This window comes from Rutidosis leptorrhynchoides, chromosome 5 (genome assembly GCF_046630445.1).
Source record: "Rutidosis leptorrhynchoides isolate AG116_Rl617_1_P2 chromosome 5, CSIRO_AGI_Rlap_v1, whole genome shotgun sequence".
Taxonomy (NCBI): domain Eukaryota; kingdom Viridiplantae; phylum Streptophyta; class Magnoliopsida; order Asterales; family Asteraceae; genus Rutidosis; species Rutidosis leptorrhynchoides.
The window spans coordinates 184,751,212-184,776,068 of record NC_092337.1 but is presented as its reverse complement, the minus strand read 5'-3'; the positions used below and the strand labels follow the sequence as shown (position 1 = coordinate 184,776,068).

At 30.3% G+C, this 24,857-nt stretch overlaps 1 protein-coding gene across 1 annotated transcript; it reads left to right on the top strand.

Annotated features, from left to right (window-relative positions):
* The first annotated feature begins 23,788 nt into the window (after positions 1 to 23,788).
* On the top strand, positions 23,789 to 24,358 carry LOC139849195 (protein ALP1-like). The gene has a single exon (XM_071838857.1). It carries the CDS (start codon positions 23,789 to 23,791, stop codon positions 24,356 to 24,358), a length of 570 nt encoding a protein of 189 aa, XP_071694958.1.
* The last annotated feature ends 499 nt before the right edge of the window (positions 24,359 to 24,857 follow it).

Sequence of the window (24,857 nt, the reverse complement as noted above, 5' to 3'; positions counted from 1 at the left end):
TGATATTGTGTAAAAACTGCATTCAAGAAACTGATTTCGATGTAACATATTTGTATTGTAAACCATTATGTAATGGTCGTGTGTAAACAGGATATTTTAGATTATCATTATTTGATAATCTACGTAAAGCTTTTTAAACCTTTATTTATGAAATAAAGGTTATGGTTTGTTTTAAAAATGAATGCAGTCTTTGAAAAACGTCTCATATAGAGGTCAAAACCTCGCAACGAAATCAATTAATATGGAACGTTTTTAATCAATAAGAACGGGACATTTCAGTTCCTACTATTCCCCCCTCCGGTTCCTCTTCTTCTGGTTTCTCTTCTTCCGGTTCCGTTTCCTCTTCTTCCGATTCTTCGGGAACTTGTGAATCTTGCCAATATATATTCGACTCTTCGTTATTATTGGTGAGTCAATGAGATTTGTGCTAGAGGTAGACATCTATCACACAATATAAAACATGTTAAGAGATTAATATATCACATAATATTTACATGTTAATAATATATAGTTTCCAACAAAAATGTTAAGCAATCATTTTTAAAGAAAACACGGTCGAAGTCCAGACTCACTAATGCATCCTAACAAACTTGATAAGACACACTAATGCAAATTTTCTGGTTCTCTAAGACCAACGCTCGGATACCAACTGAAATGTCCCATTCATATTGATTATAAACGTTCCATATTAATTGATTTCGTTGCGAGGTTTTGACCTCTATATGAGACGTTTTTCAAAGACTGCATTCATTTTTAAAACAACCATAACCTTTATTTTATCAATAAAGATTTTAAAAACATTACGTAGATTATCAAATAATGATAATCTAAAATATACTGTTTACACACGACCATTACATAATGATTTACAATAGAAATATATTACATCGACATATGTTTCTTGAATGCAGTTTTTACACAATGGGTCCTTATTTTAGTATGCAACAGCGGAAGCTCTTAGTATTCACCTGAGAATAAACATGCTTTAAACGTCAACAAAAAATGTTGGTGAGTTATAGGTTTAACCTATATATATCAAATCGTAATAATAGACCACAAGATTTCATATTTCAATACACATCCCATACATAGAGATAAAAATCATTCATATGGTGAACACATGGTAACCGACATTAACAAGATGCATATATAAGAATATCCTCATCATTCCGGAACACCCTTCGGATATGATATAAATTTCAAAGTACTAAAGCATTCGGTACTTTGGATGGGGTTTGTTAGGCCCAATAGATCTATCTTTAGGATTCGCGTCAATTAGGGTGTCTGTTCCCTAATTCTTAGATTACCAGACTTAATAAAAAGGGGCATATTCGATTTCGATAAATCATTTATAAAACATGCATGTATTCTCATCCCAAAAATATTAGATTTTAAAAGTGGGACTATAACTCATTTTCACAGATATTTCCTTCCTCAGAAATAAGACTTGGCCATGGATCGATTCACGAACCTATACAAATATGTACATATATATCAAAGTATGATCAAAATATAATTACAACCATTTTTATTATGTTTTAAAGATTTGAGTGTATTAAGTCAGCTGTCCTAGTTAGCAACCTACAACTAGTTGTCCACAGTTAGATGTACAGAAATAAATCGATATATATTATCTTGAATCAATCCACGACCCAGTGTATACACGTCTCAGGCTAGATCACAATTCAAAGTATATATATTTTTAGAATCAACCTCAACCCTGTATAGCTAACACCAACATTACTGCATATAGAGTGTCTATGGTTTTTCCGAATAATATATATACATGGGTCAATATGATATGTCAAAACATTTGCATACGTGTCTATGGTATCCCAAGATTACATAATATATTAGAATACATGTATAATACAATATAAGTTAGCTAGGATATGATTTGTATAGATTTTTTAAACATTTCCCGTAGTTAAAAAGATCAAAAATATCCAATCTTGTTTTACCCATAACTTCTTCATTTTAAATCTATTTTGAGTGAATCAAATTGCTATGGTTTCATATTGAACTCTAATTTAAGAATCCAAACAGAAAAAGTATAGGTTTATAGTCGGAAATTTAAGTTACATGTCAATTACTAAAGAGGTAGTCATTTCCGTCGAAAGAACGATATCTTGATGACCATTTTGAAAAACATACTTTCACTTTGAGTTTAACCAAGATTTTTGGATATAGTTTCATGTTCATATGAAAAATCATTTTCCCAGAAGAACAACTTTTAAATCAAAGTTTATCATAGTTTTTAATTATACAAACCAAAACAGCCCCCGGTTTCACAACGACGGCGTATATCCGATTTTATGGTGTTCATCGTGTTTCCAGGTTTTAAATCATTAAGTTAGCATATCATATAGATATAGAACATGTTTTTAGTTGATTTTAAAAGTCAAGTTATAAGGATTAACTTTTGTTTGCGAACAAGTTTAGAATTAACTAAACTATGTTCTAGTGATTACAAGTTTAAACCTTCGAATAAGATAGCTTTATACGTATGAATCGAATGATGTTATGAACATCATTACTACCTCAAGTTTTCTGGATAAAACTACTGGAAATGAGAAAAATGGATCTAGCTTCAAAGGATCCTTGGATGGCTTGAAAGTTCTTGAAGCAGAATCATGACACGAAAACAGTTCAAGTAAGATTTTCACTCGAAATAAGATTGTTATAGTTGTAGAAATTGAATCAAAGTTTGAATATGAATATTACCTTGAATTAGAAAGATAACCTACTGTAATAACAAAGGTTCCATGATCTTAGATGATTACTTGGAATGGATTAGAAAGCTTGGAAGTAGACTTGCAAACTTGGAAGTATTCTTGATTTTTATGAAACTATACTTATGGAATTTATGAAGAACACTTAGAACTTGAAGATGGAACTTGAGAGAGATCAATTAGATGAAGAAAATTGAAGAATGAAAGTGTTTATAGGTGTTTTTGGTCGTTGGTATATGGATTAGATATAAAGGATATGTAATTTTGTTTTCATGTAAATAAGTCATGAATGATTACTAATATTTTTGTAATTTTATGAGATATTTCATGCTAGTTGTATAACAACCCTCATATTTCATACTTGAATTGACTAATTTGCCTATAGGGTTGTTATCCATACGTAATATATAATTAAATTCGACGTTGATCAAATATTTATTTTTAGTCGACACTTTTTGTTAACTAAACTTTACACTAATTATATAAAATAACTTTAGTTAATATTAATATTAATGCTTATTATATTTAAAACTATATGAAACATAATTATTAATCAAATGATAAGTTATTTTAATCATTATATATATATATTTTTAGCTTATAAAAAAAAGAGATTTTTTTATAAATTAAATAATGAGCCCATGAATTTTGACTAAATATTTTCAAAAACAAAAACTTATTAAAAACATTTTTAATATGTTTTTATTTTTTGTCAAAATTGACACCTTTATTTTATTTATATTTTTTTTTCACCAACCATTTTTTTTCCTATAAATACCCACTTCCATTTCATAAAAACTTGTATCAAATCTTTGGAAAAACTCTCTCACAAACTTGGGAAAGTACTTGAGGTATTTTCTATATTTTTTATCGAATTGCTTTTATTTTTTTGTATATTCTTTAAAAATTCAAATTTAATATATATAAATTATTTTTACATGTTATAATTAGTATTATAAGTATTATGATGTATAAAAATAATTTTGATAATTTATGGAATATTATTTATAATTAAATACGAATTACGTAGTATTTAAACATAAAAACAATATAAAATTCGTAATAAAATATTAAACAGTAATAAAAATAATTATAATTTTTTTTTGAGATTATTATACTTTTATAAACAAGCAAAAATTATAAAAATTAAATAAATAGGATGATTAGTATTTAAAAATAATTTACTTTTGCATTATTCTAAACCGAGAGAAATAATAAAGAAAATACAAAATAAATACAAACATGTATTAAATATTTTTATAAAATTTTTATATGATTAGTAGCATCACTAGATACTTTAAAAAATTATAAAAATTAATTTTAAATTATTTTTCCTATTTATTTAATTATAGGCCGATTACAATGGTTAAATAATTAGAAAACATTAAATAAATAATATTTTGATATAAAATTTGATTTAATAATTTTTATAACATTTTTACATAATATAGAATCTGTAAAAAATATAAAATTATTTATTTAGGTCGATTTAATATTTATTACCTAATTAAATTTGATTAATATAAACCGAGTATATATATAAAGAAAAGTGGGAAATAAATACAAAAACTTGATAAAATTATTTTTATAAAATATCCTACTGAATTGTATAATTAGCTAAGTTTATAAAAATTATAAATATAATATTTAATGAATTAATATTCGAATTAACATATATTAGTATGATTTTTGATTAACATAAGTATATTACATATACTAAATTAATATTATTATTATAACTTACGGTTAATAACTAAGTATACTATATAATAAAGTATAATGCTTATAATGTAAGTTAATAACAATACATTATTAATAAACACTTATTTTATAACTATACTAATTTAATAATAATAACTTATAGTATATAATATAAGATAATCAAATTGTTAATACATTAATAAATATAATATAACATATATAATAACATATAAACCTAAAGTGAAGGTTAATCAAAGATAATGTACAATTCATGTGAACTTCATCGCTACTCACGGTCGTAAGTGAATGATGTCTAGGTTGCCATTTATGGGTAAGCTTGTGGATCTCGAATGCCATGACTTAGATTCTGGTCAAAAGTCCTGGGCCCCCGGTTACATCTGGTCATTCCTGACTTATTTGATAGCAACGAAGTTTGAGTAAAGTTATACAACGTCTTGCTAAAGATTAACCCGAACTTTCTAAAATTGGAAAATTACTATAAGTGGAAACTTTCCATAAATAGTAACCTTCCGAAAATGGAAATTCTTTAGTGAACCATTACTATCAATATAGTACTATATACTATTGTCTGTTAGGCAATGTCTGATCATACGTTCTATCTCTAGGTTGAGATCTCGGTCACGTCCTTCCGTTCAATTCTTTCGTGGAATACTCTTTTGTGCTACTAAGGTGAACTTCATAGCCCCACTTTTTACTGTTTCATAACTGTTTTACAACTTTTGGGGTGAGACACATGCTTGCTTTATAACTGTTTTACGCTTAGACACAAGTACTAAATTGTTAATTATGCTGTCATGCTTTGATTCATGCTAAATCCCTACCGTAATATCGTTAATTGCTACGTTTAAATGCAAACTTAATTATTGTGAGTAGGCCTATTGAGAGTAACATCTCTAACCATTCGACCGTTGGTCTTTGGTTACATAATAATGATTCCACGACACTGACAGTACAAGGTGTCATAGGGTAAACTTGTTTAGTAGCGATATTACAAAATGCAGCAACACTTTTAGATTGATATTTCTATATCAATCAACTTTAAACTAAATCTTGTGGTCTAAAACTTTGGATATTATTTATAAACCTGTGAATTTCACTCAACCTTTTTGGTTGACACTTTAAGCATGTTTTGTCTCAGGTGATGATTGAGCTAGCTGTTTGCAACTTTGTGATGATAGATTTGATGCTTGCATGGAGTCCACATCGCATATTATATTTTAGTTCATAAACATTTATTTTACGTTTTAATAATAATGTAAACATGTATTACTGCTTCCGCTGTTTTATTAACAAAGGTTTTATTTAAAAAGTCTCATATAGAGTCGTTCTCGTTTATACAACTGTGTTATGATATGATTGGTCACAATTACCCCTGGTCCATTTTGGGGGGTGTGACAGATTGGTATCAGAGCAGGTTGTTGTAGAGAATCAGGATTGTATTTTATGTGTGCCTTATACAATTAGGTACCTTAGCAATGTAGGACTACAACTTCCTTTGACTATAGTGCCTTTAATTGTTGCCTTTACCTGTTAAATGCTACACTATAATTTAGAAACTTTACTTATCTTAGAATGTCGAGCCAATCTAAGAACTCTGCTCATTCTCCTAAGTACTATTCAATTCCGCCACCACATTTAAATGCGACACCGTTCTCGACATTCCTATGTCATTTATCATGGTTTTGTGTATTACATGAAATATTATCCATGAATTTTTGAAACTCCTATATTTGTTACTATTCATACTCAAACATATATAACTCCCTGTTATATCACGTACCTATATGCTTTATGCCTTTATGCATCAGTTTGCGAACCGAAAAATGTCATTGAGTTATCGAGAATCTCAAAGACATTATAATGTCATCACTACTCATATTCATTACTTTTATACCTTTTATTTCTCGTTATTGAATTTTCTTGACGGATGGCATCTACGAAACTCTAGAATGGAAAGGTTTGGATTACTGATTTAAAGGATCCTATAGCTCAAGCCCCTAGACCTGAATAGGCCATTACGACTTGAAAGTCTTTAATTGAAAGATTATCAGATTACATACTTATCATTTTATGATCTCGACACGTCATACTGCTATTATTGGATTATAGACACATCATATCTTATTATATCTTATCATATCTATCTTAATAAACTTTGTCTAACACTTTTCCTAAATTTCCTCCGTAAATTACGAAAATCTTTTTGCTATATATACGTATATCAAGAAGACAAATATATCATTCAATATTCAACACTCATCTCATAACAAAAACCCTTATTCCGATCAGATAATATGGATTTCTCACATGATTCCTCGAACTCCTCGAGCTCCAATGGCAGCATAACCGGAATGAACCAACCAATTAGTCATCATCTATTTTGGATGAATTGGGGATGGATTCGTAGTAAACTTAATCAATGGAGACAAGAAGAAGGTGATCCCTTCCACCAACTGAATTCACCTCTTGGTGAAGAACCTGAAGCACTTACCGGCGAACCCGTTCGGAACACAATTTTCACCCTCATTTCCAGGGTATCCAGTCACGAATATATAATATCTAAAATTCTAGATCTTATTCATCCACTTGTCCGAACCACCAATCACCCCGGAATAATAGAAGAAGTCAATGAGCTTCGCGCTCGAGTGGTGGCTCTGAAGAATATGGTGCGAAACCTACGAGCACCAGCAGCAGCACCAGCAGCATAACCAGCATCACCACCAGTACCAACAGCATCACCACCAACAACATCAGCTTCACCAACAACAAACACCATCAACATCATACGCCCCATAGATACCAAGGAATATTAGTAATAATGAGTTAAGATGTATTGACTCATTCTTCCTGAAAATTATACATGTATACTTTATATATATATATATATATATATATATATATATATATATATGGTTTGGAACAATAATAAATCTTTTCGTATTAAGATATTATGTGTGAATCTTAACTAGTATGTACTACTTGGTTAATTCATATAACTAATATGCTATGATGTACATCCCTCATTAATGACTTAACAATCGTTAATCACTGCTTCATCACAATAAACTCCATTTCATAATAAACTAAGTGTATTATTCAAATACATGTTTGGTTTTACACTTTCATTTTCGATGTACTCAAAACTCTTTAGAAAACATCATTCATGCCATGTGAATTTCAAAAGAATTCCACGAGCATCAACATCATATACCGAGGTATATCAATAACAATGAACGATGGAGTATTGATTCATAACTTCATTAAAGAAAGATTCTGCGATGATTATGTAATCTCTCAAGTTTTGAAGATTATTTATTCTCGCTTCAACCGCAAATCAAATGAGTTTAATAATATATTAACTCATTAAATCTATATTATACGTGAAGAATACATATATGAACGTATATCTTCATAAAGATTGTAATTAAAAATCCTTTTGTACAAACTGTTAATTGTGAAAATATTTTAACGGGTAGGTAAAACCCGAGAAATATTTATATCTCACATTAATATCTTACATTGTACATTCTTCAAATTCTGATTCAATAATTAGTAACTATACTACTTACATCCACATATGTATCCATTCACTAAAGAACAACCATTTTCATACAAATTTAATTACCTATTCTGATTTGGACATATCGAATCCAAGTAAAGCTTTAGCAAGTGTAATCTTCCTAAAGATCACTACATTCATGAATTATATTCATTCGTATTCTATGATGAATTATCACATTAAACCACCGAAATTATCGTTCATTACTTTTGAAATCAACAACGCCTATTCATCAACAATTAGATCCGTTGACGATTACAATCAGCGTTTAATCATCTAAAAACGAAATTTCTTGAAACCATCTCGGATTGATAACTGATGAATCAAATATGGCTGCATTCAATGCAGAGGAAACAGCAAAATTGTAGATGGCCTTAATGGTCAAAAGTTTGATAATAAAGAATGGTACGTTGGAAAAGCTCAAAAGAAAATTTGAACTGAAAAACAGATTGAGCTAACCATGGAGGAGACCAAGGACAAATACAAGGACCAAACCCTATATTCAAAGAATCCAGGTAATTCTGGATCCGATGAAATCTTTAGAGAATATCTTGCTCCGAAGTTATGTTAAAAGCTTGCGAAAAATTTTTCTTCATCAACCTTCGAACTTAGAAATTCCAAAATGTCGTTATAAATATCCTCTATATTTCTGAAGATATTTTCATAACGATTCTTGTCCACAATTAAATATCTCTTTGCGATATCTTTATAAAGGAAACTATTTTAGTTTCTATATTCAGTAAAATTCAAGTTTAAATTATAAATGTTTTGAAGAAATGTTGGAAATTGAAGCATGAGTTAGTATAATATAATGACGTCAGGCCAACTTGATTATATTACAGTAAGTCATGCTAAATTTTTAATGGAAGATGATGATTCATAGACTTTATAATCATCATTTGCCATGTTACACGACTCTTACATTCTACTTAATCTCTGAACATATCAAGAACATATATTCTTGATAGTTCTATCCTCAGTAATTCTGGTAATTTACCAAATCAAATCGTGATATTACGCTTAGAACATTAGGTTCATTCGAAACTTCATACGTACAAATTCTGGACCATTACTCGCTTAACTTAGAGTCGAGAGCAGAATAAAAAGGTAAAGAGCTCCGACATATAAGGGAAAATACAAAGCCCGATAACAACACGGAAATTACAAATCGTGTATATCAATGCGTATAGCAATATAAAGACACGGGAGAATTAAAAATACTATAACCCCAAGAGCATAGTAGAAGTAAACAGATTCCTCTGGTGGTAAAAGAAAAAGAAGCATGACTGCATATATGGTCAATATAATAACAAGTATCAATACGGGATTGAGCATATTAACAAATCTTTTGGAAGTATGAATCTAGGAAGAAAGTATAGAAGTGGTGAAGATAATGAAACGGAAGAAGCTAATTTATAGCAAAATTTCCAAACACAGCAATCGAGGCAATTCACCGCATTTAATCAAAGAAATCCCAAAATTCCGTAAATACCAGAGAATCAAATCTTATAGATTACGAAGATTTCCTTTAATCCCTTGAATTCCGGAAATCAATCGTGACTACGTCAAAAGTTAAGGCGAACATTTAATTTACTCAATCACTCTTTTACGATAGCTTCGTTTATACTCTTCTTATAATCGAATCGTTTTATCCATATTATTCAATAGTGATAAAACTTTATTCTTCAACTTATATTCATCATTACAATATTCTTGTTGTAAACAATGACGATCTCTATCAAACTTCATGACTATAATTTTCAGAAACTACTCTCTGTTTTGTCTACCCTAATATTGTGGCATAACCACTCAAGGTTTTAAATGAGCTCGATATTATTCATAACACATTTTATATATCCAATTTACTGAAATGACTTGTATAACATCATCATTTTGAATGATCTCCGCATTAATAATAAAATGCACTTCGTAGAAAAACTTGTAGAAATTATGGTTTGTATGATTTTAATTCTTGAAACAGAACAATATTCTATCCGTTGGAATTCACGCAAGGCCCCGAGCATACCTGGGAACATAAAAACCAAATAAAACGTAGATATCCTCGTCTATGTACGAACAACGCCGATTGATGGCAACAACTAAATTTCAGGACGAAATTTCTTTTAACGGGTAGGTACTATAACAACCCTCATATTTCCATACTTGAATTGACTAATTTGCCTATAGGGTTGTTATCCATACGTAATATATAATTAAATTCGACGTTGATCAAATATTTATTTTTAGTCGACACTTTTTGTTAACTAAAGTTTACACTAATTATATAAAATAACTTTAGTTAATATTAATATTAATGCGTATTATATTTAAAACTATATGAAACATAATTATTAATTAAATGATAAGTTATTTTAATCATTATATATATATTTTTAGCTTATAAAAAAAGAGATTTTTTTATAAATTAAATAATGAGCCCATGAATTTTGACTAAATATTTTCAAAAACAAAAACTTATTAAAAACATTTTTAACATGTTTTATTTTTTGTCAAAATTGGCACCTTTATTTTATTTATATTTTTTTCTTTTCACCAACCATTTTTTTCCTATAAATACCCACTTCCATTTCATAAAAACTTGTATCAAATCTTTAGAAAAACTCTCTCACAAACTTGGGAAAGTACTTGAGGTATTTTCTATATTTTTTATCGAATTGCTTTTATTTTTTTGTATATTCTTTAAAAATTCAAATTTAATATATATAAATTATTTTTACATGTTATAATTAGTATTATAAGTATTATGATGTATAAAAATAATTTTGATAATTTATAGAATATTATAATTAAATACGAATTATGTAGTATTTAAACATAAAAATAATATAAAATTCGTAATAAAATATTAAACAGTAATAAAAATAATTATAAATTTTTTTTGAGATTATTATACTTTTATAAACAAGCAACAATTATAAAAATTAAATAAATAGGACGATTAGTATTTAAAAAGAATTTACTTTTGCATTATTCTAAACCGAGAGAAATAATAAAGTAAATATAAAATAAATACAAACATGTATTAAATATTTTTATAAAATTTTTATATGATTAGTAGCATCACTAGATACTTTAAAAAAATATAAAAATTAATTTTAAATTATTTTTCCTTTTATTTAATTATAGGCCGATTACAATGGTTAAATAATTAGAAAACATTAAATAAATAATATTTTGATATAAAATTTTATTTAATAATTTTTATAACATTTTTACATAATATAGAATCTGTAAAAAATATAAAATTATTTATTTAGGTTGATTTAATATTTATTACCTAATTAAATTTGATTAATATAAACTGAGTATATATATAAAGAAAAGTGGGAAATAAATACAAAAACTTGATAAAATTATTTTTATAAAATATCCTACTGAATTGTATAATTAGCTAAGTTTATAAAAATTATAAATATAATATTTAATGAATTAATATTCGAATTAACATATATTAGTATGATTTTCGATTAACATAAGTATATTACATATACTAAATTAATATTATTATTATAACTTACGGTTAATAACTAAGTATACTATATAATAAAGTATAATGCTTATAATGTAAGTTAATAACAATACATTATTAATAAACACTTATTTTATAACTATACTAATTTAATAATAATAACTTATAGTATATAATATAAGATAATCAAATTGTTAATACATTAATAAATATAATATAACATATATAATAACATATAAACCTAAAGTGAAGGTTAATCAAAGATAATGTACAATTCATGTGAACTTCATCGCTACTCACGGTCGTAAGTGAATGATGTCTAGGTTGCCATTTATGGGTAAGCTTGTGGATCTCGAATGCCATGACTTAGATTCTGGTCAAAAGTCCTGGGCCCCCGGTTACATCTGGTCATTCCTGACTTATTTGATAGCAACGAAGTTTGAGTAAAGTTATACAACGTCTTGCTAAAGATTAACCCGAACTTTCTAAAATTGGAAAATTACTATAAGTGGAAACTTTCCATAAATAGTAACCTTCCGAAAATGGAAATTCTTTAGTGAACCATTACTATCAATATAGTACTATATACTATTGTCTGTTAGGCAATGTCTGATCATACGTTCTATCTCTAGGTTGAGATCTCGGTCACGTCCTTCCGTTCAATTCTTTCGTGGAATACTCTTTTGTGCTACTAAGGTGAACTTCATAGCCCCACTTTTTACTGTTTCATAACTGTTTTACAACTTTTGGGGTGAGACACATGCTTGCTTTATAACTGTTTTACGCTTAGACACAAGTACTAAATTGTTAACTATGCTGTCATGCTTTGATTCATGCTAAATCCCTACCGTAATATCGTTAATTGCTACGTTTAAATGCAAACTTAATTATTGTGAGTAGGCCTATTGAGAGTAACATCTCTAACCATTCGACCGTTGGTCTTTGGTTACATAATAATGATTCCACGACACTGACAGTACAAGGTGTCATAGGGTAAACTTGTTTAGTAGCAATATTACAAAATGAAGCAACACTTTTAGATTGATATTTCTATATCAATCAACTTTAAACTAAATCTTGTGGTCTAAAACTTTGGATATTATTTATAAACCTGTGAATTTCACTCAACCTTTTTGGTTGACACTTTAAGCATGTTTTATCTCAGGTGATGATTGAGCTAGCTGTTTGCAACTTTGTGATGATAGATTTGATGCTTGCATGGAGTCCACATCGCATATTATATTTTAGTTCATAAACATTTATTTTACGTTTTAATAATAATGTAAACATGTATTACTGCTTCCGCTATTTTATTAACAAAGGTTTTATTTAAAAAGTCTCATATAGAGTCGTTCTCGTTTATACAACTGTGTTATGATATGATTGGTCACAATTACCCCTGGTCCATTTTGGGGGGGTGTGACAAGTTGCCAAATGATGGTTCCCACATGTGTTAGGTGACTCACATGGGCTACTAAGAGCTGATCATTGGAGTATATATACCAATAGTACATACATATAAAAGCTGTGTATTGTACGAGTACGAATACGGGTGCATACGAGTAGAATTGTTGATGAAACTGAACGAGGATGTAATTGTAAGTATTTTTGTTAAGTAGAAGTACTTTGATATGTGTCTTGAAGTCTTTCAAAAGTATAAGAATACATATCAAAACACAACATGTATATACATTCTAATGGATTCGTTAAGTCTTCGTTAGTCGTTACATATAAGTGTTGTTTTGAAACCTTTAAGTTAACGATCTCAATTAATGTTGTTAACCCAATGTTTATTATATCAAATGAGATGTTAAATTATTATATTATCATGATATTATGATGTATGAATATCTCTTAATATGATACATACATTAAAATATCGTTACACATAATCGTTACATATAAGTCTCGTTTCGTAATTCTTGAGTTAGTAGTCTTGTTTTTATATATGTAGTTCATTGTTAACACACTTAATGATATATTTAAATATCATTTTATCATGTTAAATATAGTGTATCAATATCTTAATATAATACATATGTATTTAGTAGACGTTATCATAACGATAATCGTTATATATATCATTTCGAGTTTCTTAACTTAGTAATCTCATTTCTTATGTATATCACACATTGTTAATATACTTAGTGAGATACTTACTCATCATAATCTCATGTCAACCATATATATATGTCTATATATACCACAACATGTAGTTTTTACAATTTTGTAACGTTCGTGAATCGCCGGTCAACTTGGGTGATCAATTGTCTATATGAAACTTATTTCATTTAATCAAGTCTTAACAAGTTTGATTGCTTAACATGTTGGAAACATTTAGTCATGTAAATATCAATCTTAATTAATATATATAAACATGGAAAAGTTCGGGTTACTACATATTACTTTTTCGAGCGTTTTCCCGCCAAAATAAAAACATTTATCACAAAGTGTCTCTACTAAATGTTCATATTTTCATCTCATCTATAATGTTCGTGAACAAAGTTTTTTCAAAAAACGAAAAAAAAAAGTTTTTGCTTCCCCCCGCTTCACCCCGAATGGTTACTTCCCTCTTGATCCTACATATATATATATATATACATATATATATATATATATATATATATATATATATATATATATATATATATATATATATATATATATATATATATATATATATATATATATATATTATGTGAATGTTTTAATACATGAGTATCCAAAAGCCGACTAAGGCGACTATCCTTCTTGCAAGTAGCTTGATGTCATCGCAAATGAACCTTTGTGGCAATAAAGGAGTACTATTTTCTTTTAAGTTTTGCGAATTCGAATCCATAACCTCAACTTTGGAAGGGTAGAATCTACCCACTCCACCACCATCCGGTGGTTATGTGATTGCTTTATTTGTGTTGATTAAACATAAAGATGCGTTAGTACAAGTCTTGTGAAGATTGAGGTAATAATATGTAAATATCATGTAAACGTTCGTAGAGAGAGAAAGAGATGTCGTATGAGGCACTTAGACTGTTTCCAACGCGGCGTCAGAAGAGCCCGCGTCAGACTAGCTGGCAGTAGGTGACGCCCCTGACGCCATTAACGGGGCGTCAGATTCTGACGCTTGGGGGCGTCAGTCTAAGATTTGACTGAAAAAGGGGCTTCAAATGGTGTGCTGTCTTCATCTGATTGGATGGGGTAATATATCCGTTACCCAACGGATATATACCCGTTTTTTTTTTTAAATTCAATTTTTACTCCTATTTAAACCCCAACAATCATATCAATTTTCACACAATTCATTTTTACTTACTCTATTTTTTTCTACTTTATTTTTTTTTCACAAAAGTCTCTTAGTTTACAAATGGGTTCGAGGTTACGGGGGTCTAATTCTGACTTCGAAGATTTGCGAATTGTTCAATTAATTCAAGAAATAGAAGATGATGATTCCGAAGTCGAATCAGCACCATCTATTCCGAGAGTTAGAGGTTACATCCCTAGGGAACGGAAGGTTGCTGCACAACGTTTGTGGAATGATTACTTTTGTGAGACGCCAAAATATCCACAAAGAAAATTTAAACGTCGTTTTCGCATGCGCATACAATTATTTCTCCGGATAGTGCAAGGTATTACTACTTTCCAAAGTGATAATATGCCAGTATATTTTAATTACTTTTCTCAAGGATTTGATGCTATCGGAAGGCCTACATTTACTACTATACAAAAATGTACGTCGGCTATACGTCAATTGGCGTATGGCACCGCTCCCGATATGTGGGATGAATATTTGCAAATGAGTGAGCAAACATCAATACTATGTCTAGATTACTTTTGTATGTGTATTATTACATTGTACAAAAAAGAATACATGCGATCTCTGAATGCACACGATGTTGCTAGATTGTATAGTGCTCACGAGGAGAGACATGGGTTTAAGGGTATGTGATGTGGTAGCACGGGGTTACGAAATAGTGTATATTTTTAATACGGAATGCTACAAAATTTAACAAGTTTTAATTAAATATTTACAAAATGGATATACCAAAACCTTGCTACAACACAATAGGCAGTGTACCTAGTCGCGAAGTAGTATAGTTTTTAGTAAGTCCGGTTCGTTCCACAGGGAGACGGGCTTATGAAACACTTTATTTTTATATAACAATATATAAATATAAATATAAAAATGGGGGTTTTACCGTTTAATGACCGGTTTGTCGATTTTATATTTTAAAGTCACAATTAAAAGCTAATGCAAAATATTAAAAATAACTAAAAACTTAATTTAAAGAGTAAAGTAAATGACGATAATTAAAATGACAGAAATTAAAGTGCGAAAATTAAAAGTGCAATTAAATATGAAATAAAAGGGATTATGCTTATTTAAACTTCCATAATCATGATGTTCGGCGTATTAATTTTAGTTTTATGCCCATGGGTTAATTGTCCTTTGTCCTGGATTATTTAATATGTCCGTCTGGTTTTTGTCCATAACAGTCCATCAGTCATAAATATAAAGTGCGAGTGTCCTCGTCAAATTATCCTTATACCCGAAGTTAAATATTCCAACTAATTGGGGATTTAAACTGTAACAAGATTTTAATACTTTGTTTAATAATTACACCAGGATGTCGACTGAGTGTAACCCAAGGTTTTAATATTTTGTTATTAATTATACCAAGTGTCCTTTGTACATAATTTCACCCCTGTTTTAATTATTCTAGTGGCTATTAATCCATTCCCGTGTCCGGTTAAATGAACGATTATTCGTACATATAAATACCCCGCCCATCGTGTCCGATCGAGTGTATATGGTAATTTATAGGGACGCCCAATTGTAAATCTTTATATTAACATTAACAAACTATCATTTAGTTAAACAAATATAAAGCCCATTAATAGCTCATAGTCTAATTTCCACAAGTGTCGTTCTTTTGTCCAAACCCCAATTATGGTACAAAGTCCAATTACCCAATTTTAGTAATTAGCCCAACATCATGATTACTTCGGCTCAAATAAGCATAATAATAACTTAGTTACGAGACATTAATTTAAAAAGGAGAACATAACTTACATTGAGTATTTATCGCGTAGTGTTACACGGACAGAATTTCGACTTCAAAAACCCGTAAAATAACCTTTACATAACCCAAACTAATCTAATATAACACTAATCTATACTATATATATATATATATATATATATATATATATATATATATATATATATATATATATATATTATCTTATGGAGTATTATTATTATTATTTGTGTGTGTGGTGTGTAAAAACGAACGAAAACTGGCAAATTTATAGACCAGGCCTGATTCTGATCCTCATGCGACTCGCATGGGAAATAGCCTTCTGGCCATACGAGTCGCATGGCCACCCTGGACAGCTCACATTAATTTGTCTCATAGCTTGCCGACATAATATTAAATATAAATAAAATATAAATAATTTTAATAATTATTTATATATTATATTATATTTATATGCATAGTAGACTAGATATTTTTGGTCCGTTGCGTCGCGCGTTTCTTCTTGGCTCGGGTCCCGGTTCCGGATTTTCGGACGTCTTCGCGTATTATTTTATATCGTGTACTTTGCGTTCCGCAACTTGTACTCTTGTCATTTTTAGACGTCCTTCATAAATATTTTGAACCTTTTTGATTGAATCTTGTACATTTGAGCATTTTGGACCTTTTTGTCATCAAATCTTCGTTTACGCCTTTTGTCTTCGCACTTATTAAATATAAACGAATATTACTTGAATATGGAACAATTACAACTAAAATCTTGTCTTTCTTGGGGGATAATGCTATGAAATATATGTTCCTTTTTAACCTTATCAATATCCCCACACTTGAGCGTTGCTTGTCCTCAAGCAATACAGTCTTGAAATAGGATAATACAAATCACTTCTTTATTCTTCACACTTTATACATCAGTGATTTTGATAGAGCGGTATAAACAATGATAGTAACGATGTGGTTAAAGGTGGGTGTGTCTTTTATAGTTGCCTCGGGTTTAGGTCAACGACACTGGCAATCAAATAGCCGATTTACTTTCGGTTTCTAAAGCAAAGTGCACATTTGAAAGGCGGTTTACAGTCCCACATGACTTATAAAAATGTAGATCCTTAAGGAAATTGGATCTTTATGAAAACATTTGATCTTTTGAAAATTCAAGCTAGATTTTATCCTAGACAAGTTTTCTGATTTAATCCATTCTTTGGTGTTGCAAAATATATTTGTGGATCAATATTTTGGCTTAAAACTTTTAGGTTCGTGTAATCCACTGCTATCCTGGTATCGGAAAGCACACATCCAGTTTACTTGTTCCGTATATTACCTTTCGGTAAACTACCGTCCGGTTGTAAAGGAAAGCGATGAACAAGAAACTGTTAAGGCAATGTCTAATGACATGCATTTGTTCATGGTCTAAAAACGTGTCGGATGCTAGAACTATCCTTGGTAGGAGCAATAGTAAAGATCATCCTATGATTTTTCGGTCTGGCACAAGGTCCTGTCTCTGACCATGCTATGCAACCACCGTTCTTACGGTTGACACCCGATTTGGTTCAGGTGACCTAATGAATTCTAGGTGAATTCCTAGGATTTTACGTTCAATGGTAATGAACGCATTGAAAATGGGTTTTCAGAAAACAAATCAGTTTGTATTTTTGATCAAAATATTTTCTCGTTCAAGCTCGAGTTTAGATATCATCGAATTCCATGAGTTTGTAATTCTCAATCTTTAAGGTCAATCTCAAGGATTGAGTAATATCAGGCTTAAAAGCTGATTTTTAATCTTTTAAGGAGATTATCCTTTCTGGGGATCTGATTCATTAGTCTTATCAAGCTAATTTGCACGGTGCCCCCCCATTGTACGAGATAAATCCTTCTCATGGTTAGGATAAATCTGACCACTTGGCGACCCTGTTTGATGCTGAGGTCCGTGGATTTCCAGCCGATTTTAGTGATGACTTTTCTAGATTTTTCGTCAACCTACAGCTGGTCTGGACGACAACTTCATGACCTAAATCAAGAAGCGCGTGTCTTTTTCGGAAGACTTTACTTCCTTTTAATGATGGAATTGATTCATCGTGTAGATCCATATTTCATTACAGTAAATTGGGTAAAACAGTTAATTTAGTCCAAAACAAAAACACCTGCAATAACTTTACAGAAACATATGATAGATAGTTTTTAATAACTTGGTATATTCTCCCCACACTTAGTTTCTTTCTTTGCCTTGTTATTTTCCTTTATTCCATTTTAAATGAATTCAAGCGTTTTGGGTTGTTTCTCAATTTATGTCCTTTTCTAGGTAACGATAATTTCGGTATTAACATCTAGTTTTCATCGTTCATAAATATGTATAAACATGATTTTAAATTTATTTAGTTGAACATTTTTCAAATTTTCACAAAATTTGGCAAATAAACCAAGTGTAAACCCGAGAGAATTTATAACCCTTCCCCACACTTGAGATCATGCAATGCCCTCATTTGCATGAAATCAGACTCTAATTATAAATTCATGAGGGTGATTAGTGTAGAAAAGTGATTAAGAATACCTAGTTTGTACTTACAAAGCTCGTCGAATGATAGATGGCGCGCCTCATCGTTCCTTCCTTTTTGTTTTATCACACATGTTTTTCTTCAAAAATGGTTGCTTTTCTGAACTGTTTGCTAATTTTTTTGAAAATACATATTTTACCCTAACTTATCATGCATGGTTATTAACGAGTTATGCACTAACCCGAACCCCTAATTTAACGTTAAGTGAGGTTAGACTTCCCTACACTTTAGCTGACGATATGTGAAGTCGGTGGAATAAGTTCCTCGAATTAAAATAGTGAGCCAGTTATTTATATCTCGGGTGGTGTATAATATATCAATGGGTTTAATGTTTAGACTCACCCGTTGATCGTCACTACTTAATTCTTTTTTAAGTGTAGCTTTTAGTAAATGGATATGTCTCTTTTCTGGTTCTTGGTCAAATGGATCGTTATACACTGACATACATATTCCTATAGGGTGGTCAATTCCTAACATTTCCTTCCGTTCATTCTCGGGATCAAAGTTTTCACCTCTATTACCCATTTGGGTAAAATTTGAGGTGTCATTATCTATTACAGTTCTTAGTTCATCTTCGGTAGATGATTTGTCTATTGAGAATATTGGGTTGGAAGGTTGTGGAATGGTGAATTTCGGGATCGAAGTAGATTCTTCTTCATTAATGGTACTTATCGGTCCCACCACTTTGGTCTCGGGGGTAAAATTTTCAACGTTATCGTTTTCCCAAGAGTACCAATTTGTCACCCTTACTTCTTCTTCATCCATTGGTGGATCGATGATTTCGTCGGTAGAGGCTAATGTGTCGATATGTTGTGAAATTGGTAAAACTGAATAAAAAGTATCATCGGGATAGTTGGTGATTTCGGAGCTCTCGAATTCATCAAAATTCGATGATTTGAGATTTTCTTGAACAATACTCCTCAGATCAACAGGTGTGTAGTCTGATAGAGTTTCAGCTTGCCGGTTTACAAACTCGCTCATTTGTTCATTTTGAGCATCGAGTTCTTCGAGTTTGATTTTCATATGATCTAAAGAATTTTCGGACACGTAATTTTCCTCGTCTTCTGGTTGTTGAGTTTGGATATATTCTTGGGAATAATCCCAGTTTGAATTGCGTTCTTCATAATCGTTCCATTCAGGTTCTGTGGGTGCGTAATTTTCAGTAGGAACGTAATAGTAACATTCCCATGTTGAGTGATAATCTCCACAGATTTCACAACCAGTTATTGTTTCGTCGTTCGCGATCCAAGATTGACTGACCGAATTGTCATCAACACTCAGTTGAGAGTATTGATTTAATTGATTTCGGATGTCGAAAAAAATTTCCAAGGCCTTGGTTTCAAAATTTTCCATTTTATTGCGATGGCCAAATTTTAGCTACAATGTGGTCCTATTAGTTGTAAAAATAGAAAAACTTATATAAGTTGTCCAATTAATAGACTTTTCTAATTTTTGCTCACGTTTCGAATAGCCAAAAAATGCAGCAGGTAGCCAGGACCCTTTAAATCGGAAGCCCACAACTAGCCACTAACAAATCCAACTATTACTACGAACCAGAAAAATGTCAACGTCCATTAATTTAACTACTTAAATAATTTTTCTTTCCGTTTGAGAATTAGATAAGAAGTAGAGAAAATTTTATATCCTAAAAACTAATGCGTCGAGAAATAAGAAAGAAATAGATTGCGCGTCGAAAAATGTCGAAAAATAAAAAGGTAGAAAAATAGGCGTCGAAAAATAAAAATACGAAACTAGCACGAAAAACGGCGTCGCAAAATTCTAAAGCACCTAAATCTTAGTCTAAGGAATAAGCACTTAAAGAATTTTACGGCAATGCCTAAAAATCTAGAAATAGAAATAAAACTAAGGCAAAAACTAGAACTTAAAACTAGGTACGAGCGAAAAATACAAATATTACGCTAAAACGATTAAAAAGGTACAAAATATAAAAATAAATAAAAAGTGGTAAAAAAATTTTTTTTTATAAAAATATAATTTTTATATTAATATTTTATAAAAGTATTAAGTTTATAATTTAATAAAACTAAAAATACAAATTAATTGAATAAAACTAAAAACTAATAATAATAATAATATAACTAAATAGGGTTTGAAAATAATAATAATAATAATATATACCCCGTAATAAATGCGATTTTAGGGTTGCATGTGGCCAGTCAGACCCCTCCATGCGACTCGCATGGGATCAGGCTGAAAGGTCATGCGACTCGCATGACCTGCTGAGCCGGTTTCGCATGACCTGCTGAGCCGGTTCAAATGGGGGTTCAAATATGACAGGTTCAAACGTAATAATTTATATTTATTTATATTTTCTGTTTTATATATTAAATAAAATATATATAATTTAAATAAAAACTTAATATTTTAAAACTAAAATAAAAAGAAAATACTTTATAATTTTATAAATATATATAAAAACTTAAAAATAGATTTTAAAATATATTTTTTTTTTCGGTTTTTATAATTTTTTTTTATAATTTTTTTTTTTATAATTTTTTTTTTTTTTTTTTAAAAGGATTTTATATTGTTTTTCTAAAAACAAAATATAAATATATTTATAAATTAAAAATATAGAGTTTCGCCGGTTCCCCGGCAGCGGCGCCAAAAACTTGATGTGGTAGCACGGGGTTACGAAATAGTGTATATTTTTAATACGGAATGCTACAAAATTTAACAAGTTTTAATTAAATATTTACAAAATGGATATACCAAAACCTTGCTACAACACAATAGGCAGTGTACCTAGTCGCGAAGTAGTATAGTTTTTAGTAAGTCCGGTTCGTTCCACAGGGAGACGGGCTTATGAAACACTTTATTTTTATATAACAATATATAAATATAAATATAAAAAGGGGGGTTTTACCGTTTAATGACCGGTTTGTCGATTTTATATTTTAAAGTCACAATTAAAAGCTAATGCAAAATATTAAAAATAACTAAAAACTTAATTTAAAGAGTAAAGTAAATGACGATAATTAAAATGACAGAAATTAAAGTGCGAAAATTAAAAGTGCAATTAAATATGAAATAAAAGGGATTATGCTTATTTAAACTTCCATAATCATGATGTTCGGCGTATTAATTTTAGTTTTATGCCCATGGGTTAATTGTCCTTTGTCCTGGATTATTTAATATGTCCGTCTGGTTTTTGTCCATAACAGTCCATCAGTCATAAATATAAAGTGCGAGTGTCCTCGTCAAATTATCCTTATACCCGAAGTTAAATATTCCAACTAATTGGGGATTTAAACTGTAACAAGATTTTAATACTTTGTTTAATAATTACACCAGGATGTCGACTGAGTGTAACCCAAGGTTTTAATATTTTGTTATTAATTATACCAAGTGTCCTTTGTACATAATTTCACCCCTGTTTTAATTATTCTAGTGGCTATTAATCCATTCCCGTGTCCGGTTAAATGAACGATTATTCGTACATATAAATACCCCGCCCATCGTGTCCGATCGAGTGTATATGGTAATTTATAGGGACGCCCAATTGTAAATCTTTATATTAACATTAACAAACTATCATTTAGTTAAACAAATATAAAGCCCATTAATAGCTCATAGTCTAATTTCCACAAGTGTCGTTCTTTTGTCCAAACTCCAATTATGGTACAAAGTCCAATTACCCAATTTTAGTAATTAGCCCAACATCATGATTACTTCGGCTCAAATAAGCATAATAATAACTTAGTTACGAGACATTAATTTAAAAAGGAGAACATAACTTACATTGAGTATTTATCGCGTAGTGTTACACGGACAGAATTTCGACTTCAAAAACCCGTAAAATAACCTTTACATAACCCAAACTAATCTAATATAACACTAATCTATACTATATATATATATATATATATATATATATATATATATATATATATATATATATATATATATATATATATTTATTATCTTATGGAGTATTATTATTATTATTTGTGTGTGTGGTGTGTAAAAACGAACGAAAACTGGCAAATTTATAGACCAGGCCTGATTCTGATCCTCATGCGACTCGCATGGGAAATAGCCTTCTGGCCATGCGAGTCGCATGGCCACCCTGGACAGCTCACATTAATTTGTCTCATAGCTTGCCGACATAATATTAAATATAAATAAAATATAAATAATTTTAATAATTATTTATATATTATATTATATTTATATGCATAGTAGACTAGATATTTTTGGTCCGTTGCGTCGCGCGTTTCTTCTTGGCTCGGGTCCCGGTTCCGGATTTTCGGACGTCTTCGCGTATTATTTTATATCGTGTACTTTGCGTTCCGCAACTTGTACTCTTGTCATTTTTAGACGTCCTTCATAAATATTTTGAACCTTTTTGATTGAATCTTGTACATTTGAGCATTTTGGACCTTTTTGTCTTCAAATCTTCGTTTACGCCTTTTGTCTTCGCACTTATTAAATATAAACGAATATTACTTGAATATGGAACAATTACAACTAAAATCTTGTCTTTCTTGGGGGATAATGCTATGAAATATATGTTCCTTTTTAACCTTATCAGTATGCTCGGTAGTATAGATTGTATGCACTGGGAGTGGAGGAATTGTCCTGTTGCTTTAAAAGGACAATACACTAGGGGTGATCACAAGAAACCGACCCTTATGCTTGAAGCTGTTGCTTCTTATGACTTGTGAATTTGGCATGCTTTTTTTGGGATGACGGGTTCCAACAATGATATCAACGTTTTGAACCAATCACCTATATTTGATAAACTTAAGAACGGAACATTTCCATCTGCACCATTTGAGGTAAATGGGCATGAATATAACAAAGGATATTACCTTGCGGATGGTATATATCCCGATTGGGCAACTTTAGTAAAAGGATATTCATGTCCTACTGAAGAACCAACGATTAAGTTTACAAGATTTCAAGCTAGTGCCCGAAAGGATGTGGAGAGGGCATTTGGGGTTCTTCAAGGTCGTTTTCATATTATACGCCTAGCTTCACGAAGTATGAGCGTTAACAGGATGCGAAGAGTGATTAAATGTTGTCTCATATTACATAACATGATACTTGAAGATAACGACTTTGCACTTTCTAAATGGGAAGAAAGATTCACTACCGAAGTAATGGAAAATGGTATGGAACGTATACGAAACAGAGGACGGGATCGAGATATCATCGCAAGAGAAATAAGGGATCGAGATCTGCACAACCAACTCACCGAGGATTTAGTCAAGCATATTTGGAACCTTCCACCGACTGTTCGCAATGCGAATTAGTTTTTTTTTAATCTATGTAATCGTCAATCTATGTACTTTTAAATTCTTATCAAAAATTAATTATGTATTTTTTTTATTAATGTTATTTATGTATTTTTTATTTTTTTGTATTTATTTACCATTTTAATGTAATTTATTTTATTTTGTTGTATTTATTTACCATTTTAAATCATTTGAAAAAAAAAACAAAAAACCTGGTGGACCCTACTGAATTTGACACTGGCATTTGACATTTGGAGTTATTGGGGGGTCAAAATTTGACACTGCCATGTCACAGGCAGATGCACTTTTTGAGCCAAAAAGTACAAATCTGTCTGTGATGTCACAGACAGAGTTAGAAATAGTCTTATCGTGTGTCATTGAGTCCCCGTTCTATAGGGCGTACATCTCTAATTTGCAAGAGAAGATTACGATTTAAATTGTGAGTTTAATTTACACGAAGGTGTAAATATGTAATAAGCATACATATACATACACAAATAAGAAGAGGGGGGGGGGG